Below are 21,534 nucleotides of genomic sequence, written 5' to 3' on the forward strand. Positions count from 1 at the left end.
GTTTATTTAACAGATGAGCAATATGTAGCTTACAGGAAAGATTATCACCAATCACAAACACCCAAGTATTTGTATGAGGTCACAGGTTCAATAGAAATGCCGGGTACAAGAGAGTGAAGTACTGCAGACATGCACTTTCTATTTCAGAACAACATGACCTTGGTTTTATTTGTATTTAAAACCAGTCAGAGCTGACACAGCTGTGACTGTATACAATCAAAAGCTAGCTGTGACTGTTCAGAAACCATCTTGATGGTATGAGCATTTGCCCTCCTAATGGAGGCATTGAACCAATTACAAAACTTACGAAAACATAGCCAATCGTCATTAGTCAGACTTTCTCGCAGTAGCCCACGTCTGGTTGCTCTTATGTAGGAGAATGGCCAATGGAAATATCTCCATGCTAAATTGGAATTGTAATACGACCCCAGTTAAATCACCCACAAACCTATTTGGCATACTAGTTTAAAAAAGTGTTAATAAGAGATGATTTATCTGGTGATTTGGGATTAAGGCTTTGAATATTTTGTTTAAAGTTTAAAGATAAACAGTGTGCCATCAGACGAAGAAGAAAGTCAGTCCCAATTAAAATCATTTATTTCATTAAAATGCAGTTCAGATAAAAGTCAAATTGGAGAAGGCTCTGCGCAGATAGTGGCCAATAGTAGCCAACCACAGCCATAGACTGATTTCCAAACAGGTTAATTACTTAGGTCCGTAATTTCAAACTGCGTAGGTGCAGATCTTCAAAACTTGAGCAGCTTCCCAAGACTTCTCTGGAACAGTCAGAATTCAATCATATCCATTTTGTTTTTTTTGTTTTTTTTTTTATCTGCTGGTGTATCACATACAGCCAGGGGCTGAGGGTTAGGCTAAATACCCCCCCAAAAAATGAAAGCATCATTATTAGACACTTGCATATAAAGTTTCTGGGAAACAAACAACTATAAGAACTAGTATTAAAGGCTGACAACAGAGAGAATGACAATGCTATCAGCTGTTGTTTGTGGGTTTATTTCTGACTTTTACAGTTTGATGCAGAGAATATCAAGTAAAGTTAGAGGCCACTTGTTTTTAAAGTTGTGTAAGGAATGGAGCGTGTGGAAGAGGATCCAAAGGCAGATTATGTTAAACAAAAAAAACCTGATACTTCTATAGCACCATTCTATTCAGTTGAAAATTTAAACCATTTTCTACTGCAGACCTTACTCAGCCAGTCACACCTACATTCACACAGCACATTTATCATCTACACCTAAACGCATACTTTCTTGTGCTCATATGCCAAGTAGAGGCAATGGGCTCAGTATCTTGCCCGAGGTTACTTGAGTGTGTGGATTCCACCATTGGTAGATAACCCTCTCTATCACATGACCCACAGTTGCCCTTATGAAGCTTCCATATATATTTTATTGTAATGGTTGGATGTGACAGTGTAGTTGATGTGGGTTACAAAAGCTTTTCAACACAATCTAACCAGTGTCACTCAGGGAGAAAACACAGGAAATGTCAGTAATCACATCCAGTATAAAGTATGTAAGATTTGGCAGTGCTCTAGCTGACATTGTGATTTATAGTACTGGAGCTCCAGAAAGGGCTGCACTGTTTCAATTCCTGTTCACTTATTACACTTCAGACTTTCAGTACACCTCCAGGACCTCCTCTACAGAAATATTCAGATGATTATGCAGTAGGTTGAAAATATGTGTGATATGCAGGAGGAGAGTATTAGTAGAAGATTTTGTGGAATGGTCAGAGATATATCATCTGCTTTTGAATGGGTATAAGACCAGAGAAAGACCAACCTCCGAAAGAGTACAACTAGATGGTCCATGACTATCCTGAGACAGAATGTCAGTGTGGTGTACATAAGAGTACAAGTCCACAACGACAACAGACTGAACTAGACAATGAACAGATACAAGCAGTTAAGGAGCTGACTCTAAAGTTTTGAAGTTGAATGTTGCATTTGAAATTACATGATGATGCAGAAATTACATACAATCACAGAGTGAATAAGGTGATTGAGGAAGAAATACTGCATCATGACATAGTGACTCATGGGAAGCCTAAGCCTATTGCAGTGTAACAAAGGAAAGATTCGGTGTCACCAGATCCAGTTCAAACTACATTGTTTAGCAAAAGGGAAGTTTTGGTAATGGACTGGTTTTTATATAACGATTTTCTGCTCTACCTCAGCACTCAAAAAGGCTTTATACAAACTATTTTCTAAATGTCAGAAAATAGTGTTTTCTAACAATTACACACATTCACACTCCAGTGCATGCATTACAGGGGTTAGTATCTGGCTCAAGGATATTTGGTATGCACACTGAAGCATCCAGGAATCGAACCACCAAACTTCCAATTAGTAAATGACTTGCTCCATCCTCCTGGGCTACAATCACACCAATTTTTAAACCTAGTCTTTAAAGTCGACAAGGTGTCCATTTCCTGAATCAAAACTGGTGCGTCTTACACAGAAGAAGGGCCCATAAGCCAAAGGCTCTGCCTTATGGTATTATGGGTCGTTGTTGGGGTTTTCACTGTATTATTTTAGGGTTCTTTACCTTACAATATAAAGGATCTTTAGGGAACAGTTCTTGTGATTTGGCGCTATATAAAGGAAATTCTATTTCATTTATCAAAATTGGCAAAAATTACGGAAAGTAATAATAACTCAATTGCATATTCTATAAAGATTTATGGTTAAGGCGATTTAATGAATTTTAAATGTATCTAATTATAGTATGTTGTTTTTTTCCTGTAGCTCACTGCCCGTTGATCAGCCAAATCACTATGTTTAATCAGACATGCACTTGGAGAGCAATCATTATCCATACTCTATAGTCATTTATGAATATTTTACATTTGATCTGCAGATTTGGACCTTATTCATACAAAGAATATCCCAGGCTGACTTCAAGAAACATTGAAAGATGGTATTTGTTTCCTGAATCCCACAGTAAGAGTCTACTATCTTTTGATCAGTGAAATGAAAATCAATATCACTCCAGTTTTTGCTTCTCTTCATTGTTGTTGTTTTGCATTTTGTTTTAAATTTTGTTTATTTATTTATTTTACATTCTTATTATTTATTTATTTATTTTACTGTGAAACACTTTGTGATTTTTTTCGGTAAAAAGTGCTATATAAATACATTTTACTTAAGTTTTTGCTCAAAAAGAGGCTGGAGAGATCGCTTGATTGTTGCAGGTTTCTCTGTATGTTATTTACACCTGACAGTGTAAAATACTTAGTGACAACTGCTGTTGTGATTTGGCGCTATAAAAACAAAGTGCTCTGAATTGAATTACCTAACGTCAATTGTTGATTTAATTAATAGATGTATTTAAGTTTTTAACCATCAAGATTAATCTGTTATTCCTTAACAATGCAGTAAAAAATATTTGCCTTGGGACTTACCAGTGATGTGATAGCTGACTTGACGGTTGAAGGCAGAGCTATCATCATCTCTAGTTATCAGCACAGCCACAACCTCTCCTGGGCGGTCACTCTCCTGAACAGAACCAAAGATGTGGTTCTCCATGAACCTGGGAGGGTTGTCATTGATGTCTGACAATGAAACTGTGACAGTGGTTGTACTGGAAAGAGTCAGGGTCTCCCCAAGGTCTGAGGCCACCACTGTAAAAGTGTACGAGGGACTAGTTTCATGATCCAGGTCTTTGTGTGTAGTGATCCAACCAGTATTGCTGTCAATGCTAAAAGTGCTGACCAGTGTGTCTGAATCCTCTTTTAACTGGATTAATGAACCAAGTTTATATGTTACCTGGCCATTTGCTCCAGAATCTGGGTCTCTTGCTTGAACTTGAATGATTCTGGTTCCAACTGGCATTCCTTCCATAATGGTGGTATCATATGAGTTGGCCTCAAAAGCTGGTTTGTTGTCATTCAAATCCAATACCTTGACTTCAACTTCAACACAACTCACCGAATCAAGCTTAGCCTGTTGTGCCGTGGCAGTGACTTTGAAGTAGTATCCTTTGATCACCTCGTAGTCCAAAGGCTTATCAAGTTTGATCACTCCAGTATGCTTTTCCACCACAAACACACCATCATGGTTGTTTTCACCAGCCTCTCCATTAACCAGGGCAAAAGTAGTAGAGAGTGATGTAAATTCAAGAGGAGCGTTGAGGTGAACTGTTCCTATGACTGAACCAATAAGAGTGTTCTCTGGTGTATTGAATAAATAATGATATTGGCTAAAGGATGGAATAAAAGTCTCTGGAGAAAGAACGTGGATATAGACAGATACTAGAGAGTGTCTGACTGGATTTCCTCCATCAACAGCCTTCACAAAGAAAGATAATACAGAATTTCTGAAATGGCTGAAACTGCCTTTAGTCACCATCCATCCATTGTCCGGGTCTATCTCCAAAATGTCTACCACTGGTACATTTGCCTCACTGTAAAGTGAATATGTCACTTTAGCATTAATGCCATGATCAGGATCATGGGCCTGAATCTGTGTCACCAAAAAACCTTGAGCCACATCAGATTTCACTGAAGCTCGATACTCTGTGGCACGGAAACAAGGTGCATTATCATTATCGTCCAATAGAGTAACTTGTACTGTACAGTAAGAGACTTGTCCACCTAAATCTTGGGCCGCCACTGTGAGAACAATGTCTTTGTTAGCTGGATCCTCACGATCAAGTTTTTCTGTGGTGTAGATCTGACCATTTGCATCGATGCTAAACTTGTCCTTACCAACATCATTCACAAAGGAATAAGTTATGAGCCCAAACTCTCCTGGGTCTGCATCTGTTGCCTTGACCTGAAATGAAAATTTTGATCACCCTTATCAATTCAGAAAAATACTTTATAGCTACTTAATATACTTAATGTTATTTCTTTTTAATGTATAATTTAATGAATCCTTACTGCACCTACCTGTATAACTTTGGTTCCCACAGCAGCATTCTCTCTTAGCTCCGCCTCATACATATTCTGTCCAAACACTGGACTATGCAGATTGGCCCTCCACACTTTTACATGAACTTGTGCAGTGCTGGTGAACACCCCATCAGATACTGAAACATTGAGACTATAGGCAGGCTCCATTCTTTGCTTACGGTGGCTGGACAGTGTGATTATCCCTGTCTTTTTTTCTATTGCAAAATTCCTTTTTTCATTTCCTGATAAAATACTGTACTCCAACTTGTCAAAATCTGAGCTGTCTGCATCAGATGCCTGGACACAGGTTATAAAGTGACCCCTTGTTGCCAACTCATTCACATATGCCTCATAGAGCAGCTGGTTGAAAACTGGAGGATTGTCATTTATGTCATTCAACATGACTGTCACAGACACTTCGCTACTCAGTGGTGGAAAACCATTATCAGTTGCCCTGACAATAAAGTCATATTTTTGGAGTAGTTCATGGTCTAGCATACGAGCTGTCAGGATTAATCCACTGCTACTGTCAATATGAAAGTACTCTGTATTATTACGTGAATTCGAGAAGATCTGGTAGCGGACAACATTGTTTTTCTCTGAATCTTTGTCTGTGGCAACTACTTGGAGTGCTGGCGTTCCAATCATGGCTGTTTCAGATAAAACTACCCTGTAGGTCATTTTCTGGAAGATAGGTGGATTATCGTTGACATCCTGGACAAACACATCTACATCAACCTCAGCATGGGCACCAGTAAGATAGTCTGTGGCTCTAACAGTCAGGTGGTAAGATGATGTTGCCTCAAAATCCAAAGCATGGATGACACTTATGACTCCGGTATCAAAACCAATGTCAAACTGTAGGGATGGATCTCCATCAACAATTGTGTAGATGATGCTTTGTCCTTCAGGGCTTGAGGCATTGATGCCAAGGATAGGTGTGTGCACAGCTACATCCTCATTCACAGCAACAGTATAAAATGATTTGGCAAAAACAGGCATGGCTTTGTTGACTACAGTGATGGGAAACTCTATTGTAGATGAAAGGGGTGGATAACCACTGTCTCTGGCATATATCACCATTCGGTATTCCACATTGGACAAATCAGACTCAAAAGACCTCTTGAGGCTGAGACTACCTGTCTGCCTGTTGATTTCAAAATGACCATGGTCATCTTTGAGATAGTAAGATACTTGCCCATTAATTCCTTTGTCACCATCTACTGCCATGACCCTGAAAATGGGTGATCCTGGTTCAGCTTCTACTTGAACAGCTGCATAATAAGGAAGTCCAACAAACACAGGGGCATTATCATTTATGTCTTCAACTTGGACTCTAACTATGACTCTAGCCACATGGAGAGGGTCATGCTCCTTTCTTGCCTCAACCACCAGTTCATAGAACTCTTGCTCTTCACGGTCAAATGCTATACCTGTGGTCTCGATGACTCCAGATGTTGGGCGAATTTTGAAATGTGTACCAGCATTCAACAAGTTGTACTTTAGTGGTTCATTCAGACGGTTTCCAATAGCATTGACCACAGCTACCTTTGTGATATTCAATATATTCTCTTTAATAGATGAAGAGTAAATACTGTGGGTGAAGCTGAGACCAGAGTCTAGAGCTTCTCTGACAACTATAGTCACCAAAGCCATGCTAGAGAATTTACCATCTGAAACTCTGACACTGAAGCGGAAACGCTCTTTGGAAAAGTTGTTGTTTTTGACTACAATAATTCCACTTGAAGGTTTGATGGCAAAGTGCTGCAGTTCTCCATCAGTCAGAGAGTATATAAGCTCTGTAGTGATGTTTTTGTCAGGGTCTGCAGCTGAAACCTGAAGTGCTTCAACTCCAACATAAGTGGGGAGTAACAGGACTGTTTCATAAGAACTCTGGGTGAAGCGAGGTGGGGAATCATTTGTGTCAATCACTTGTATTGTGACCTCAGTTGGACTTTCTGCTGTCAACTGTGGCGTTCCGTTGTCTCTCACATGTACGTGGAAATGAAAGATAGTAAAGGTTTCATAATCTAAATTAGCAATAGTTCTGATGGAGCCAGTTCCTGAGTCCACGGTGAAGAACATTTTTGCTGTGTCTTCAATAATCTGGTATACCAGCAGTGCATTTTGGTTACGGTCAGCATCAGTGGCTTTTATTACTAGAGGTGAACCATCTAAGTTTAAGACTACACTGTTAATTGGTGCTGCCTCACTAATACTCCCATGGTAGTGAAGCTCCTGGAACACTGGTGGGTTGTCATTATCATCCACTACCTGGATTAACAGAGTAGCATTGGAGGCCATGCCAGCCATGTTAATAGCCTGGACTATCAGTGTGTAAGAAGTTGTAGTCTCATAGTCAAGCGATTTTTGAGTAGTAATCACTCCACTATACTGATTTATCTGAAAAACATGATTGGTATTGCCCTGCTTGATGTCATAATTGAGGGTGGACTGGCTGACAGCACTGACTGTACTGACAGAGGTCCCAACCAATGCATTCTCCATGATTTCAGTCTGATACTCAGGTTGAGGGAACTTTGGACCAGCATTATCAGATAGAGTGACAGCAATCCGCACTATTGTGGTAGTGGAAAGTGGGGGGGAGCCACTGTCAATTACTCTGACAGTGAGAATATAATGGCCTATGCTGGATAGGTCCAGCTCATGCGCAACAGTGATGACACCCAAAACTGGCTCAACTTGGAATGTATTTCCACTGTTTCCTGTTGAAGAGAAAAAAAACAAAAAAAAAAACAAAAAAACCCAATAATAGTCAAAATATCAAATTAACGTTCCAACCATGTACATATGTAGGAGCAAGTACTCAGTTGCCATAGCGTACCTGCTTCAATAGAGTAGTGTAGCTCTGCATTCTCGCCTTTATCTTTGTCTAGGGCAGTTACCTGGACTACAGCTGATCCCACTGCTGCTGACTCATATACTGAGCCTTCATACAGAGCACTGGTAAAAATTGGTACGTGGTCATTTACATCTTCCACTTCTATTAGTACACGGACCAAATCTTTTCTGTATGGGAATTCTTGATCCTTTACCTGTGGAGAAAATGATTAAACAAACCTAAATATTTTCTTTAATGATATATATAGGATGAAGATATATGATAAGGTCAAAATAATGTCTACAAAAACAAGCCATTAGACTAGAACTGTTACTCCCTCACTTTCCTTAACCACACATATTTCTCCCGTGTTATGTAGTAGTTTAAAAATTAGATATGTAACTTCTAATGATGCAGTGAGATGTGGATACTGGTTTACTGAATGGTGTAATTTGTAAACCATGTAATTAGTCTGCTGATGTCACCAAAAGGTAGTCCAGCCCAAACAGAGGATTACTGTGTGCTTGCATAATTAAAACAGGAAAACTATCTGTATGATGAATACAATTCTATGATACAGACTTTTAGACCAAAAATAACTCATAGATTAAAGTATATCTTACAGTCACAGTGAGAATGTGTCGTGAACAGGCCTCATGGTCAAGCCTCTGAGTAGTGTAGATAGTGCCCTGGGTGGGATGAATGCGGAACAGACCCATGGTGTTTGGGTCTATGGAACTCTGCAGAGAGTAGGTCAACTGTTGATGCTTATCACGGTCAGATGCCTGAACCTGGACCACTTCAGTGTCAGGTGGTGTATCTTCAGAAACAACGACATCATAAGTTGGTTGGAAGAAGATGGGAGCATTGTCATTGCTGTCCATAACAGTAATGTGAATCTGGAACATGAGGGACATTAAAAAGAGAAAAAGGAAAGAAAGAAAGAACACACTTTAAAATTATAGATATAAACTGTTCATCTTAATGACGTCTTCAGAGTTATATAACTCAGAATTAAAGATTTTGCAACTAAACTAAAGCTTGTCAGTTCAAAATTGTTTTTTGAAACACACCACCCTCCACAACAGAATTTTTGAAAGCTGCATATTAGTGGTTTTTGAGTTGAATCTTAAGCACACAATTTTTCCCTTAAATTATCTCCAAATATAATGGCATCATGTGTGCGTGCATGATGCACGCATGACTAGCAGACTAAGCAGACATGGTGCATGACATACAGTTTACACGAGGCAATTTTATTTCTTATATGAATGTTATTTATTTTAACTGACATAAAGAGGATTTTACAAGTGATAATAATAACAACTGTACTGCATTAAAACATTCAAAACCTCTCTGGGTACATCTCAGGCCCTCTAAAGTACGGAGGCATATGTGCTTTGCTCAAATGAGCAGCAATCAGCAGTAATCAACCAAAGTAATTGTTAGTAAAAACTTGAGGAGATGAACAATTTAAACTGGTCTTATTTCCTGAAAAACATCAAAAAATGTCTTGATGCATGCTCAATCACCCAGGTAAGGAAATCACAGAAAGCTGACTCTGTTCACCTGGACATAGGAGAAATAAGTAGGAGAAATGTTTCATTACTCTTTTAAGTGATTTTTTCAATCTCAGCTGACTGCAGGTTTCCTCAGCCTTATAAACAGTACATTCGCATAATAACCAAACCTAGCACCACTGATTAACAATGGGTCATGAGGTCAGTTTCATGATTGTTAATATGCAAATTGTCATGACCATTGATCAATGACCATGAGTACTATTTACAAAGAGTTGGGGAATAGCTCACAGCATTGTATGATAGTGAAAGAGGTACACTTAGGCCCCCTCCTTGATTTAGAGATGGTCTTTCTCTTTTCACATGAATGGCCTCTTGGCAGCTGACCATGTCAGAAGCTTGCCAATCCTGGCAAAAACTAAGAACAGGGGCCCCAGCAGGCCATCTCCCAAGCCACCGTGAGCAGCCCCAAGAATCACCAAGTACCCACTTCCAGGGGGAGGCAGCAATGGCCTGCAGGGAGCGGTAGGGAGGGGAGTTACATCTCGGTCTTCTTTAGCACTAATGATGCTTGTAATAAATGTAGCCTATTTGCAGCTCTGGAGGTCAGGATCAATAAATTGAAGACTCAAATTCGCACCCTTGAAAAACCTGTAGCTTAGCCAGGCCCCTGTAGCCAGTGCAGCCGAAGGTAGCGTGGCTCCTGCCAGCTGTCTCCCAGCAGATTGTCCCCAGTAGCTGGGAAAACAGGATGGCTGGGTGACGGTGAGGAGGAAGCGCAGTCCTAAACAGAAGCCCATGGTACACCACCAACCTGTTCATGTGTTTAACTGCTTTTCCCCACTTGGCAACACTCCTGTCTGTTCTTAGACATGTGAAGCTAGAGACACCACCAACCATAGTTAATTGTCTTCCAGGTGCCAGAGCAGGCGACACTGAGGGAAATTTAAATCTGCTGGCTAAGGGTAAACATAAATTCAGTAAAATTATAATTCAAGTAGGCAGTAATGACACCCGGTTACGTCAATTGGAGGTCACTAAAAGCAGACTAATTAATGTAATAGATGTAATGTAATAGATTATCGCTCCAACTACAAATTCGAAAGTTGTCTCTTTAGACGCAGAGAATTTGACTGGGTAAATTGGAAAAATTTTTAGCAGTTTAAAGCAAATTTGGATTTGGCTCATTCTTCATAAATTGAGTCAAAATACTGTACAGCTCTCCGGATGCATCTGTTAGGACAAATTATGTAACATCCCAAAGCTTCAATCCAAAGAAAGGCACCAGACAAGGCTGCCCACTTTTCCCCTCACTTTTTGTCATTTTCATTGAACCATCAGCAGCAGCAAACTCCCAAAATGTAGCCTGATGGTGCATTACTTTTCCTTAAAAACAGCCAATTGATAATTCAGCCTGGGCAGCACGGTGGCTACACTGATTCTTTGTGTTTTTGATGATGTTCAGTTTGTCACTGGTTCATTAGTATTTTTTTTCCTTCTTTACTCACGAGTTTGCATGTGTGGAGTTTGTGTGGAGTTTGCATGTTCTCCCCATGTTTGCGTGGGTACTCCGGCTTCCTCCCACAAGCGCGAACTCAGAAGAGGGAGCAGTTAAGATAGTTTGGGTGGGCTAGGGCTGTGGCTTGCCTCAGACATAGGCAATTTGTATATTTGTTTGTGAACCTCCATCTGTTTTGTCTTTCAGGATGCATCAGTGGGGGTCATGAGACTGAGTACTGGGCCTTGTCCCCTGTGTCAATCCAGATGGTTGATGTGGACATCACTATAAATACCTCGGAGTACACATAGATAAACACAATAAACTGGACTGGGTTAAAAACACCACTGCACTATACAGGACGGGCCAGAGTCGTCTCTATTTTCTGAGACAGGAGCACGTTCAGTAAGAGACTGAGATTACCCAAAAGCGATTTATATACACTCAACAAAAATATAAACGCAACACCTTTGTTACTGCTCCCATTCCCCATGGGATGGACGTAGAGACCTAAAATTCATTCCAGATACACAATATAACCATCCCTCCCAAACAGTGGTCACAAATCAGTCCAAATGTGTGGTAGTGGGCACATCTGCTATATTGAGATAATCCATCCCACCTCACAGGTGTGCCACATCAGGATGCTGATCTGACATCATGAGTAGTGCACAGGTGTACCTCAGACTGCCCACAACAAAAGGCCACCCTGGAATGTGCAGTTTTGTCTCACAGCAAAATGCCACAGATGCCACAAGCAATGAGGGAGCGTGCAATTGGCATGCTGACAGCAGGAATGTCAACCAGATCTGTCGCCCGTGCATTGAATGTTCATTTCTCAACCATAAGCCGTCTCCACAGGCGTTTCAGAGAATATGGCAGCATATCCAACCGGCCTCACAACCGCAGACCTCGTGTAACCACACCAGCCCAGGACCTCCACATCCAGCAGGTTCACCTCCAAGATCGTCTGAGACCAGCCACCCAGACAGCTGCTGGAACAATTGGTTTGCACAACCAAACAATTTCTGCACAAACTGTCAGAAACCGTCTCAGGGACGCTCAACTGCATGCCCGTCGTCCTCATCGGGGTCTTGACCTGACTCCAGCTCGTCGCCGTAACAGACTTGTGTGGGCAAATGCTCACATTCGATGGCGTCTGGCACGTTGGAGAGGTGTGCGCTTCACGGATGAATCATGGTTCACATTGTTCAGGGCAGATGGCAGCTGAGAATGTCCCAGTTCTTGCATGGCCAGCATACTCACCGGACATGTCACCCATTGAGCATGTTCGGGATGTGCTTGACCGGCGTTTACGACAGCGTGTACCAGTTCCCACGAATATCCAACAACCTCGCACAGCCATTGAAGTGGAGTGGACCAATATTCCACAGGCCACAATTGACAATCTGATAGACTCCATGCGACGATGTGTTGCACTGCATGAGGCAAATGGTGGTCACACCAGATACTGACCGGTTCTGGGTCCCCAGACTTCCAATAGCGCAAAAAACTGCACATTCCAAGGTGGCCTTTTGTTGTGGGCAGTCTGAGGTACACCTGTGCACTACTCATGATGTCAGATCAGCATCCTGATGTGGCACACCTGTGAGGTGGGATGGATTATCTCAATATAGCAGATGTGCCCACTTCCACACATTTGGACTGATTTGTGACCACTGTTTGGGAGGGATGGTTATATTGTGTATCTGGAATGAATTTTAGGTCTCTACGTCCATCCCATGGGGAATGGGAGCAGTAACAAAGGTGTTGCGTTTATATTTTTGTTGAGTGTATATTAAAGCAGTGGTTCTCAAACTTTTCACAATGAGTACCGCCTCATAAAATATATGGCTCTTCCAGTACCACCCTTATGACTGACATTAATGTACAGTAATAAAGGCCTATTTAATACCACATACAGTTTACACGAGGCAATTCTATTTCTTATATGAATGTTATTTATTTTAACTGACATAAAGAGGATTTTACAAGTGATAATAATAACAACTGTACTGCATTAAAACATTCACAACCTTTCTGGGTACATCTCAGGCCCTCTAAAGTACGGAGGCCTATCTCCCTCACCACACTCCCTGCCGGTGGCTGATGCCCTCAGACGTTGGTGTGTTGGTGGTCCTTGTCGTCTGGGGCTGGGCGCTCATGTATGTACCGGCTCACTCCTGGTGGCCGATTGGCGGGGCCGGGTGCCTGTGGCCCGGCTGGTCTCCTTCCGGGGGGTGGGATGCCCTCAGGCCTCTGGGCCTGAAGCTCGGTCCTCTCTGGCACAGCTGGCTGCCGGCAGAGCCCGCGGGCACGCCACTGCAACCCCCTCTGGCCTCTGCTCCGTAGCTGCGGGGTGACCTCTCCTTTGGGGCTCTACTCAGCTCTTCCCAGGAGGGTGGCACGGTTCCCCCCCCCCTTTGGTGGTCCTCCTCGGGTCCTTGTACTCTGGGGCCTCTGGATATCTGGGGCCTGGAGCTCCTCCATACCTGCTTCATACCCTGGTGGACGGGGCTATGGCTCCCCCCACTCCCTAGCAGATCGTTACATGGAGAAACCTTTGGAATACAAGCATGCTGATCCACACAGGTGTGCACACAGGTGTACACACGGGTGTTCACAGACGCGGACTACACCTTTCTTGGCTGCTGCCTCAAAGCACATTGTGCGCTGTCTATCTTGCGTGCTGCACAATATCGTTTATTATTTAGTATCTACTGTTATCTACTGCTAGCTAGTTTATTGTGATGGTGCTGTTTTTTTATTATGTTGCTCTTGTGTTGTTTGCTTTCTCTTCTGTTTTTTTCTCCATACAGGTGATCCAGGTGCTTTGTTTGTTTTTCTTTTTTTCTTTCTTTCTTCCCCCCCCTTCTCACCGTCTCTTCTCCCCTTTGGTTTTCTTTCTCTCCCTCTCTTTCTTTCATTCTTTCTCCCTGTCCTATCCCCCAGTCATGTCTGTCCCGTTTGTAGCAACTGAAAATAAAATAAATTCATAATTATAATAAAGGTCAATCAAATGGACCAATATGGCAAGGCCATGATGATCCACTTGGTAAAATAAATCCGCTTGGCATCTTTCTTGGCCTTAAGACAACAATTCTGATGGCTAAAGATCCAAACGGGACACAAAAAAATAAATAAATAAATAAATAAATAAATAAATCAAACATTCACAACAGGTGGGATATCCAATCTTTAAGTGATGACCTGATGAAACCTGCTTCCCGGTCCAAACTACGCTACATTTATTATGGCTGTTGTGTTTTTACCATGTTTTAATGCTTTATATTTTGTTCTATTTAATCTGAACAAGCCCCTAAAAAAGTCAGTGATCACTGCTGGGCTCTCTCGGTTTTTATCTTCACTATTCCTTTTAAAGCTCAGTTTTCAAAACCTTACAATGTAACTACAGCCCAGCCCATGCAGCAGTATATTAATGACTAAACTTATATTGCAGTTGTTCTCCTGACTGAAGTTTGGTCTGTTAACAGCACCCTGCCATGCAATTACATTTGTTCCTAACCATCGGGAACCCTCACTGAGTGGAAAAAAAGTTAGTATTCATCCTCCAGCTTCACTGTGTTTATATTATGCCATAACCACAGTTGTGTAGCTAGCCACTACGCAGCACATCATTATATACCAGCTAGCCAAACTTCAGTAACCCTACAAACGCCACTGCTGTTTAGTTTTCTGTCTTCATTTGTGCCGGAAGTGATAGCAGAGCTGTACTGTACGTTTTAATTTTTGCTGTGGCGATTAAGCTGCCGGATTTTTGGCTTCATGACCCTCCTTCATGGTTTGTGCACGTCGAAACTCAGTTTGCTCTTCGTGGCATTTTGGCCAACGACACAAAATACCATCATGTGTTGCTGGATCTGTTGTTCACCCACCGTGTGATGACCCTCCTCTGGGATCCCCCACCCAAGGGAAATACATCGCTCACAAGGGCTGCTGCTGTGGTGCTACTCCCTCTCCAATGCAGAGCAGGCGAAAAACTCCTCTCTCTCGGGCCTGGGTGATGGTACTGGACTTGAGGTCACGGAGAGCACGTCGTCCTTGCTAGGAACGGATGACGGTGGATTCCTCTTCACTCACGTCTTCCTACAACAGTTGCCGGTGCGAGCTGGCCTCGCCAACTCCCCGCTGCTGGCCGCGAAGGATTACCACTCACTTGCAGAAGAAGTGAATCGCATTCTCCTGGATACTAGGAGCTTCGGCATCCAGGCAAAAGTTCCAGACTCACCGATGGCATCTCCCGCGCCCCCACCGATTCTCCCGGGGGCCTCAAACTCATCAGTGGTGGCCAGTGTTGGGAAGGTTACTTTTAAAATGTATTCCATTACAGAATACAGAATACATGCCCCAAAATGTATTCTATAAGCCGAAAAGTAACTTTACTTTGTTGTGTGGGTCAACTTTTCTTGCGAGAGACAGAAAGAGGCGTTGAAAGGCTGCTCCAACAGAACTTATTGTTTTCGGAGGAAAACACAAACACGGTGTACAGTCGAGTCTTAATAGCTTACTTACAACTGGGCTCGTCAGGCACTCTTCTTGGCTGAAGTGGTTATTAGAATATTCTTTATTGTCATTGTCACAAGTACAATGAAATTGAAAGATGTTATTATATTTACATGCTTCCAGCTCCCGTTTTTCCTCGATGACAACTCGTACCTTTCCACTCCCCTTTTTCTCCCTCCTCGCACTCACAGACCCATAACGTGTATGGCAGTCCATTCTCCCTGCAACACAGACTACACTGCCCATGATGCTACATTCTTTAGAGCTATGCTTGTAGTATTCTGCCTGTTAGCTTAGCACAACAACAACAACAACAACGAAAAGGCACTCTCTCACCCAGGAAACACACAGTCGCAGAGAGAGAGAGCCTGGAGCCTGGGGCTCGCTCGGGCCTCTTCGGAGGTGGGGTGCCCTCGGCCTCTCGGCCTGGGGCTCGGTCACTCAGGCACGGCTGGCTGCCGGCGGAGCTCACGGGCGCGTCACTGCAACTCCCCCTGGCTTCTGCTCCGCGGCTGCTGAGTGAGCCCTCATCTGGGACTCTCCTCAGCTCTTTCTGGGACAGTGGCGCGGCTGCCCCTCTGTTGGTCTTCCTTGGTCTCTTGTGTTCTGGGGGCCTCTGGATGTCTGGAGTTTTGATCTCCTCCATACCTGCTTCATACCCTGGAGGACGGGGCTGTGGCCCCCCCACACCCTCTAGCAGATCATTACATGAAGGAACCTTTAAAAAAAAAAAAAAAAACAAGCGCGTCCATGCTCACAGGTGTACACACGGGTGATCACACCCACAAACTACACCCGTTTTGGCTCCTACCTCAAAGCACACTGTGTTCTGTTGATCTTATGTGCTGCACAATAATGTTTAATATTTAGTATTTACTGTCATATTCCCATATATCATTGTGATGTTGTTTATTCTATTACTCTTGTTCTCTTCTGCTTGTTTTCTTTTTTCTTTCTCAGCAGGTGATCCAGGTGATTGATATATGCATTTTTTTCTTTTTTTTTTTTCTGCTCATTCTGTTGGTTTTTGTCTTTTGCCCTTCTCCCCTGTCTCTCTTCTCAGCTGTTTCTCTTTCCCTCTTTCTTTCTCCCCTTCTTTTCCCCAGTCAAGTCTGTCCCGTATTCAGTAAGTGAAAATAAAATGAACAATAAAAGGTGAATCAAATGGACCATTACGGCAAAGCTGGGATGGTCAATTTGGTAAAGTAAATCCGTTGGGCATCTTTCTTTGCCTTTAGACAACAATTCTGATGGCAAAAGAGCCAAACGGGACAGGCAAAAAAAAAAGAAAAAAAAGAATACCACCTTTTTAAACGGTAACTGTAACGGAATACAGTTACTCATATTTTGTATTTTAAATACGTAACGGCGGTACATGTATTCCGTTACTCCCCAACACTGGTGGTGGCTGAGATCGCAGCACGGTGGCACCGTGGAAAAGGGCTGTGTTTTTACAATCATTGTGACAGCGCCATGCCGCTTTTGCACGGAAACAAATCCGCCAGCGCTCCGTAGAGGCCGCGACTGCTGGAAAGGTTACTCTTTATAGAGGAGTCATGCTCGGGGAAACGTTTGCTGGTCGACTCCAGCTCCCAGAAGGGCCTCAGGAACGCTCGTGTTGTCTTTGCATATATATTGCGTATATTATTTAATTTTTTTTTTTTAAATTGGGGATTTCCCGCACACCACCAGAGAGAGCCCGCATACCACACTTCGAGAAAGACTATATTAGGGCTATTTCTTATATTTTATAAACGTTGTAAGTAGAGCTGGGTGATATGAGATTTTTTCATATCACGATGTTTTTTTCATTTCAGGCGATAACGATATCTATCACGATATAAGCCAAATAACTATATTTGTAAGATTTAAATGTGCCGTTGCTCACAAGTAAAATGTGAAATAATCAGCAGCTTGTTTTTATTTAAATATTTATTTCCCATAATAAGTTCAACAGGGTAGATGTACTTAAGGAACATGAGACCTTTTCAGATAAATAAAGGCAAATATTGCAAACTACACAAAAGGCAGCCGCTAAAGCGTTTAAGTTTCAAAATAGAACAAACGAAACAGACTAAATTGTCAATTCCACTTAGAAACAAAATATTAATTCTAAAAATAAATCTTAGTTTGTTTTACAGAAGAACAGACAAAACTGACTATCTTTTGTCAATATCAAATAAACTGAGAACTAAAAGGAAATTCTCAATCTCTCCTTGTTGTATAGCTTAGCTTTTCAAACAGTTTTAACAGTTACTTTAGTCTGACAAAAGCCGAATGACGAATTAGCGCTTCCAGTCAGAGACTGAGGCTACGTCCACACGTACACAGGTATTTTTGAAAACGGAGATTTTCCGTTTCCGTTTTAAAAAATAATCCCGTCCACACATAAAGGGAGAAATGAAGGAAAACGCTGCTATGAACATGCCAAAGCAGCAGGTGGCGCTAGATTCCTAACCGTGCAGAAATGTTGGCCAATCAGAAGTCTAGAAGCCTCGGTGGGAAAAAGTAAACAAAGCTGGGGCATAGAAGCAGAACCAAGTCGTATGTGTGGAGGGAGAGTAACTGTGTGTATATGTAAGCATTTAAACACTGCAGAGAGTAGAATTAACAGTAACAGTATTGTAGAAATTCATTTCTCCGAAACAATAACGTGGCACACAGTGTGACGCATGCACCAGTTTACTGTATTTCCAGACTTGCTTTCGGCACAATTTACAGTGCACGCTACTCTGTTTTTTGTCAGACTTGAAATAGCCGAAATACCTTCACACTACGGAACTTCTATGGCTCTTCCGTTCGACAATCTCTCCGGCATTGGAACCATCATCTGTTTTCTCTTCGGTCACGCTCGGTTGATTTTTCTAGTCGGCACACTCATTTCCGCCATTATGCGCTGGCTCCATTACCCGCTGGCTGCTTCCCAAACAAACACACGTGCGGCTTGGCATTTGTGCTGTACGTAACAAGTCACGCGACGTGACGCTGCGGCTGTGATTGGTTCGGCTCTGCGCTACTTAATTTGGATCGGCAGACCTTTTTTTTTTTTTTTTTTTTTTTTTTTTTTTAAGAGGACAAGAGCGGCGAGGTCTATCGCGATAGCTTAATTTCTCTATCGAGTAAAAGTTATATCGCGATACATATCGTTATCGTTCTATCGCCCAGCTCTAGTTGTAAGATATTGTATTATTTAATTTGTTCAGTCTGTTATTGTTATTGTCTTGGAGCAACTGTAACCCACATAATTTCCTCGGGTATAATTAAAGTATTCTGATTCTGACCCTTGTTTCTGCCTGTAGTACTGACCGTTGTATGTGAAATATATGGAATGAAGACAAAGTTCCTAAAGCAAACACACTTGGTTGGTGCTAAGTGTGGTCCTGTTCCTTAGGTTGGGGTCATCCTGTAATCTCTTAAAAACTACTTCTACTGCTTTAGTGACTGGAAGACAAGTGAAGAGAGATGTAACATCATACGAGACCATTGTTTCATCTGCCTCCATGATGACATCGCTCACCCTTCTCAACAAAATCCAAGGTGTTCTGGATGTGGTGTTTAGAGCTGCCTACCAATGGGTTGAGGATCAAAACTAAAAACCTTGAGATGTTATAGGTGACCGAGTTGAGCATACAGACAATTGGTCTTAAAGGTACAAACTGTTTATTAGCAAGAGAAGCCTACAGAGAGTCTATGGTGCTCCTCTTGGGAAAGCAAATGTGTTTGACACAACAAAGCATTCAGACCAGATTCTTTGGTTGTGGTCTGAAGGGGTGTTGCACCAAGAACCTCCTTGGGATTGGTTTGGTCAATAGGAAATGGTTGCAGTTACCTGTTGTTTGCATGGAAGATGCTGATTTGTCCACAAATACTTACCATTTACTCTATGAGCTTAAGTACCCGGGCCTCCACCAGATATTCCTAGTCTGTTTTCCAGGTATATCTGGCATTCTTCCTAGCCTACTGACCCAATTCATCACTAGATAGTCATGAGTTGACAGCTCTTTCTCCTTATCCAAATGTCCAAAACAAATGACCTCAGATCAGATAATATATATTTTAAAAAAAACAGATCACTGAAATTTGGCATAAGGTGCTATGATACCAAGTACACCACTTTAGATTCAAACATGGTGTTTTTTATGGCCAACCCATACCTATGACGGAAGTCCAATAAAAAACAAACAAACACAACACTGGTTTATCAGGCTATTCCTCCCAAGCACACCTTTCCAGCTCCATATTTGCACACATGAGTGAAAAAATCTCTTGGGAGAACTATGAATTCCCCAGACAGACTAACTAAAGACTCAAAGAAGGCTGGGAATTCTGAACTATTGTTCTGGGCATGGACAGAGGTAATGTGGTGGTGGTCTTTAGCCAGGGACTTGTGAGTGTCCTCACACCCACCCAGCTACTCTCACCACAGGCCACTCCAGAAAATGATTACAGTCCAGCCATTCTCCAGGAGTATGGTTCCAGAACCCTTACTATACACTGAGGTATATTTATTCGGTAGCACTCCATGTCCTGCACTTGCTCAGATTCCTTCCCCACCAGTGACGTGATGTTCCACATCCCCAAAAACGAATGTATTACAGAGGATACACAGGCCCAGGACTCCACGTTTGTCTACCACCCTGCCTAAGGAATCTATTGTAATCCAAATGTCAGAATTATTATGGAAGGTATTTCTAAATAAGGGGACCAGTCTGAATAGTCTGAATAGAAACACTAATTGTTCTTTTCATTCCTATCCTCTGTAAACCCAGTGGAATGGTAAAATAAAGTTCTTACAACTTACACTTCTTGTCATTACAAACATGATGGGAGTGGAAACTGGTGACATAATCACAACCTCTAACTTACTGGTTTGCATTACTGGACATTTCTGGTAAATGGGTTGGTTCTTATATAGCATTTTTCTACTCTACTGGAGCATTCCAAGCACTTTATAAAACATGTTTCTTTCATTCATACCCATTAATACAAGCACTTTTTTCTCTGCTTTTTCTACCTAAATGCTATCTAACTTTTTTTTTTTTTTCTATCTAACATTCATACACATTTACAGTCCTGCTCTACCTCCTGAGCTGCAGCCACCCCAATGTATCACACAATCTTTCTGTTCCATGAATTTACATGTAAATAATTTAGCTGAAATATTTTCATGTCCCTAAACATGATTTTTATCTATCTGGTCATATGTACCAATTCCTATCTGTTGAATATTTTCCAATTTTAAAAGGCAATAAAGTCCACATTTTGAAATTTTTTCCACGTTTTGACACAAGACTGTGCTACAAAATCAGTTGAAATGTACCAAACTGTAGGCAACGCTGAAATAAAGGAAAAGTGGTACCTGGGTATATGCAGTGTTGGTGCCATCTGTAGCCTGCACTGTCATGTTGTAGAAGGAGCACTGTTCAGCATCAAGAGGTTTGGCAATGATGATGGTGCCCACAGTCTTCGCTACATCAAACACACTGTCACTGTTCCCACCTGCACCACAGCACAAATGTCAAGCAAGAAAGGATGGCCAAAAAATGCAGCTCATACCTACTTTGAATGCACACGAGTTATGATGAATATGTGAATAAACACAAAAACCACACAATTTTATTTTGTGGATCAGTGGGTTCCAGTCATGTAAAACATGCGTATGCGTTACTGAGTCCTGAAATGCATGAATTGTTTTTTGGGTTTTTTTTGTACAATCCTAATCAGTAAATTAACCAGTGCAGTGTTGGGATAAGGGCAGAGAACATGACTAGAGACCATTGCCTAAGAGTTTGTGATAGTGCAAAGGAGGAAAGGATGGCTGCTGACAGGTTTAAGCTCTTCCATCACACACAAACACACATCACAAACTCCTATACACCACAGATTACATATAATAATATATAATATACAGCATATGCTATAAAATGCCAATATGAAGCAAGAATCACAGTAACACAGTAAAGCAACAAGCAAAAACACTTTCCATGCTGGTAGTACCCCTCCCTTTTGCTTAGAGTGTGCTGCAGTTTGAGTGTGTTATTGCAAAAATTTCTCATCTATTTTTGTTTTTGGCTATTTTTCCTAGTTTTTGTTTGCTTTGTGAAGTTGGTGGACTAGGGTGTTGGGAAATGGGGGCAGCTGACTAGCAATCATGCCATGAAGCTGGTTCTAGCTGTCAGCTGCTCAGTGGGGGATTATAACGCGCCTGTGGGTGAGTTGGTTGGGTATGGAGG

General features: G+C 41.9%; 1 protein-coding gene across 5 annotated transcripts in view; it reads right to left on the reverse strand.

Moving 5' to 3' along the window:
- fat3a (FAT atypical cadherin 3a) overlaps positions 1-21,534 on the reverse strand; it is a 182,592-nt gene that overhangs the window by 71,020 nt on the left and 90,038 nt on the right. For all 5 annotated transcript variants that reach the window (XM_086260683.1, XM_086260681.1, XM_086260682.1 and 2 more), the window contains 5 exons: positions 20,661-20,800; positions 8,383-8,658; positions 7,763-7,973; positions 4,915-7,643; positions 3,427-4,798 (listed from right to left, as the gene is read on the reverse strand). In XM_086260683.1, the coding sequence (XP_086116809.1) occupies positions 3,427-4,798; positions 4,915-7,643; positions 7,763-7,973; positions 8,383-8,658; positions 20,661-20,800 (4,728 nt within the window). The remainder of the gene's footprint in view (positions 1-3,426; positions 4,799-4,914; positions 7,644-7,762; positions 7,974-8,382; positions 8,659-20,660; positions 20,801-21,534) is intronic.

This window comes from Aulonocara sp. 'chitande type north' Nkhata Bay, linkage group LG14 (genome assembly GCF_057382095.1).
Source record: "Aulonocara sp. 'chitande type north' Nkhata Bay isolate Kocher_YH1m ecotype deep benthic linkage group LG14, A_spYH_male_GT1.1, whole genome shotgun sequence".
NCBI classification, from domain to species: Eukaryota; Metazoa; Chordata; class Actinopteri; order Cichliformes; family Cichlidae; genus Aulonocara; species Aulonocara sp. 'chitande type north' Nkhata Bay.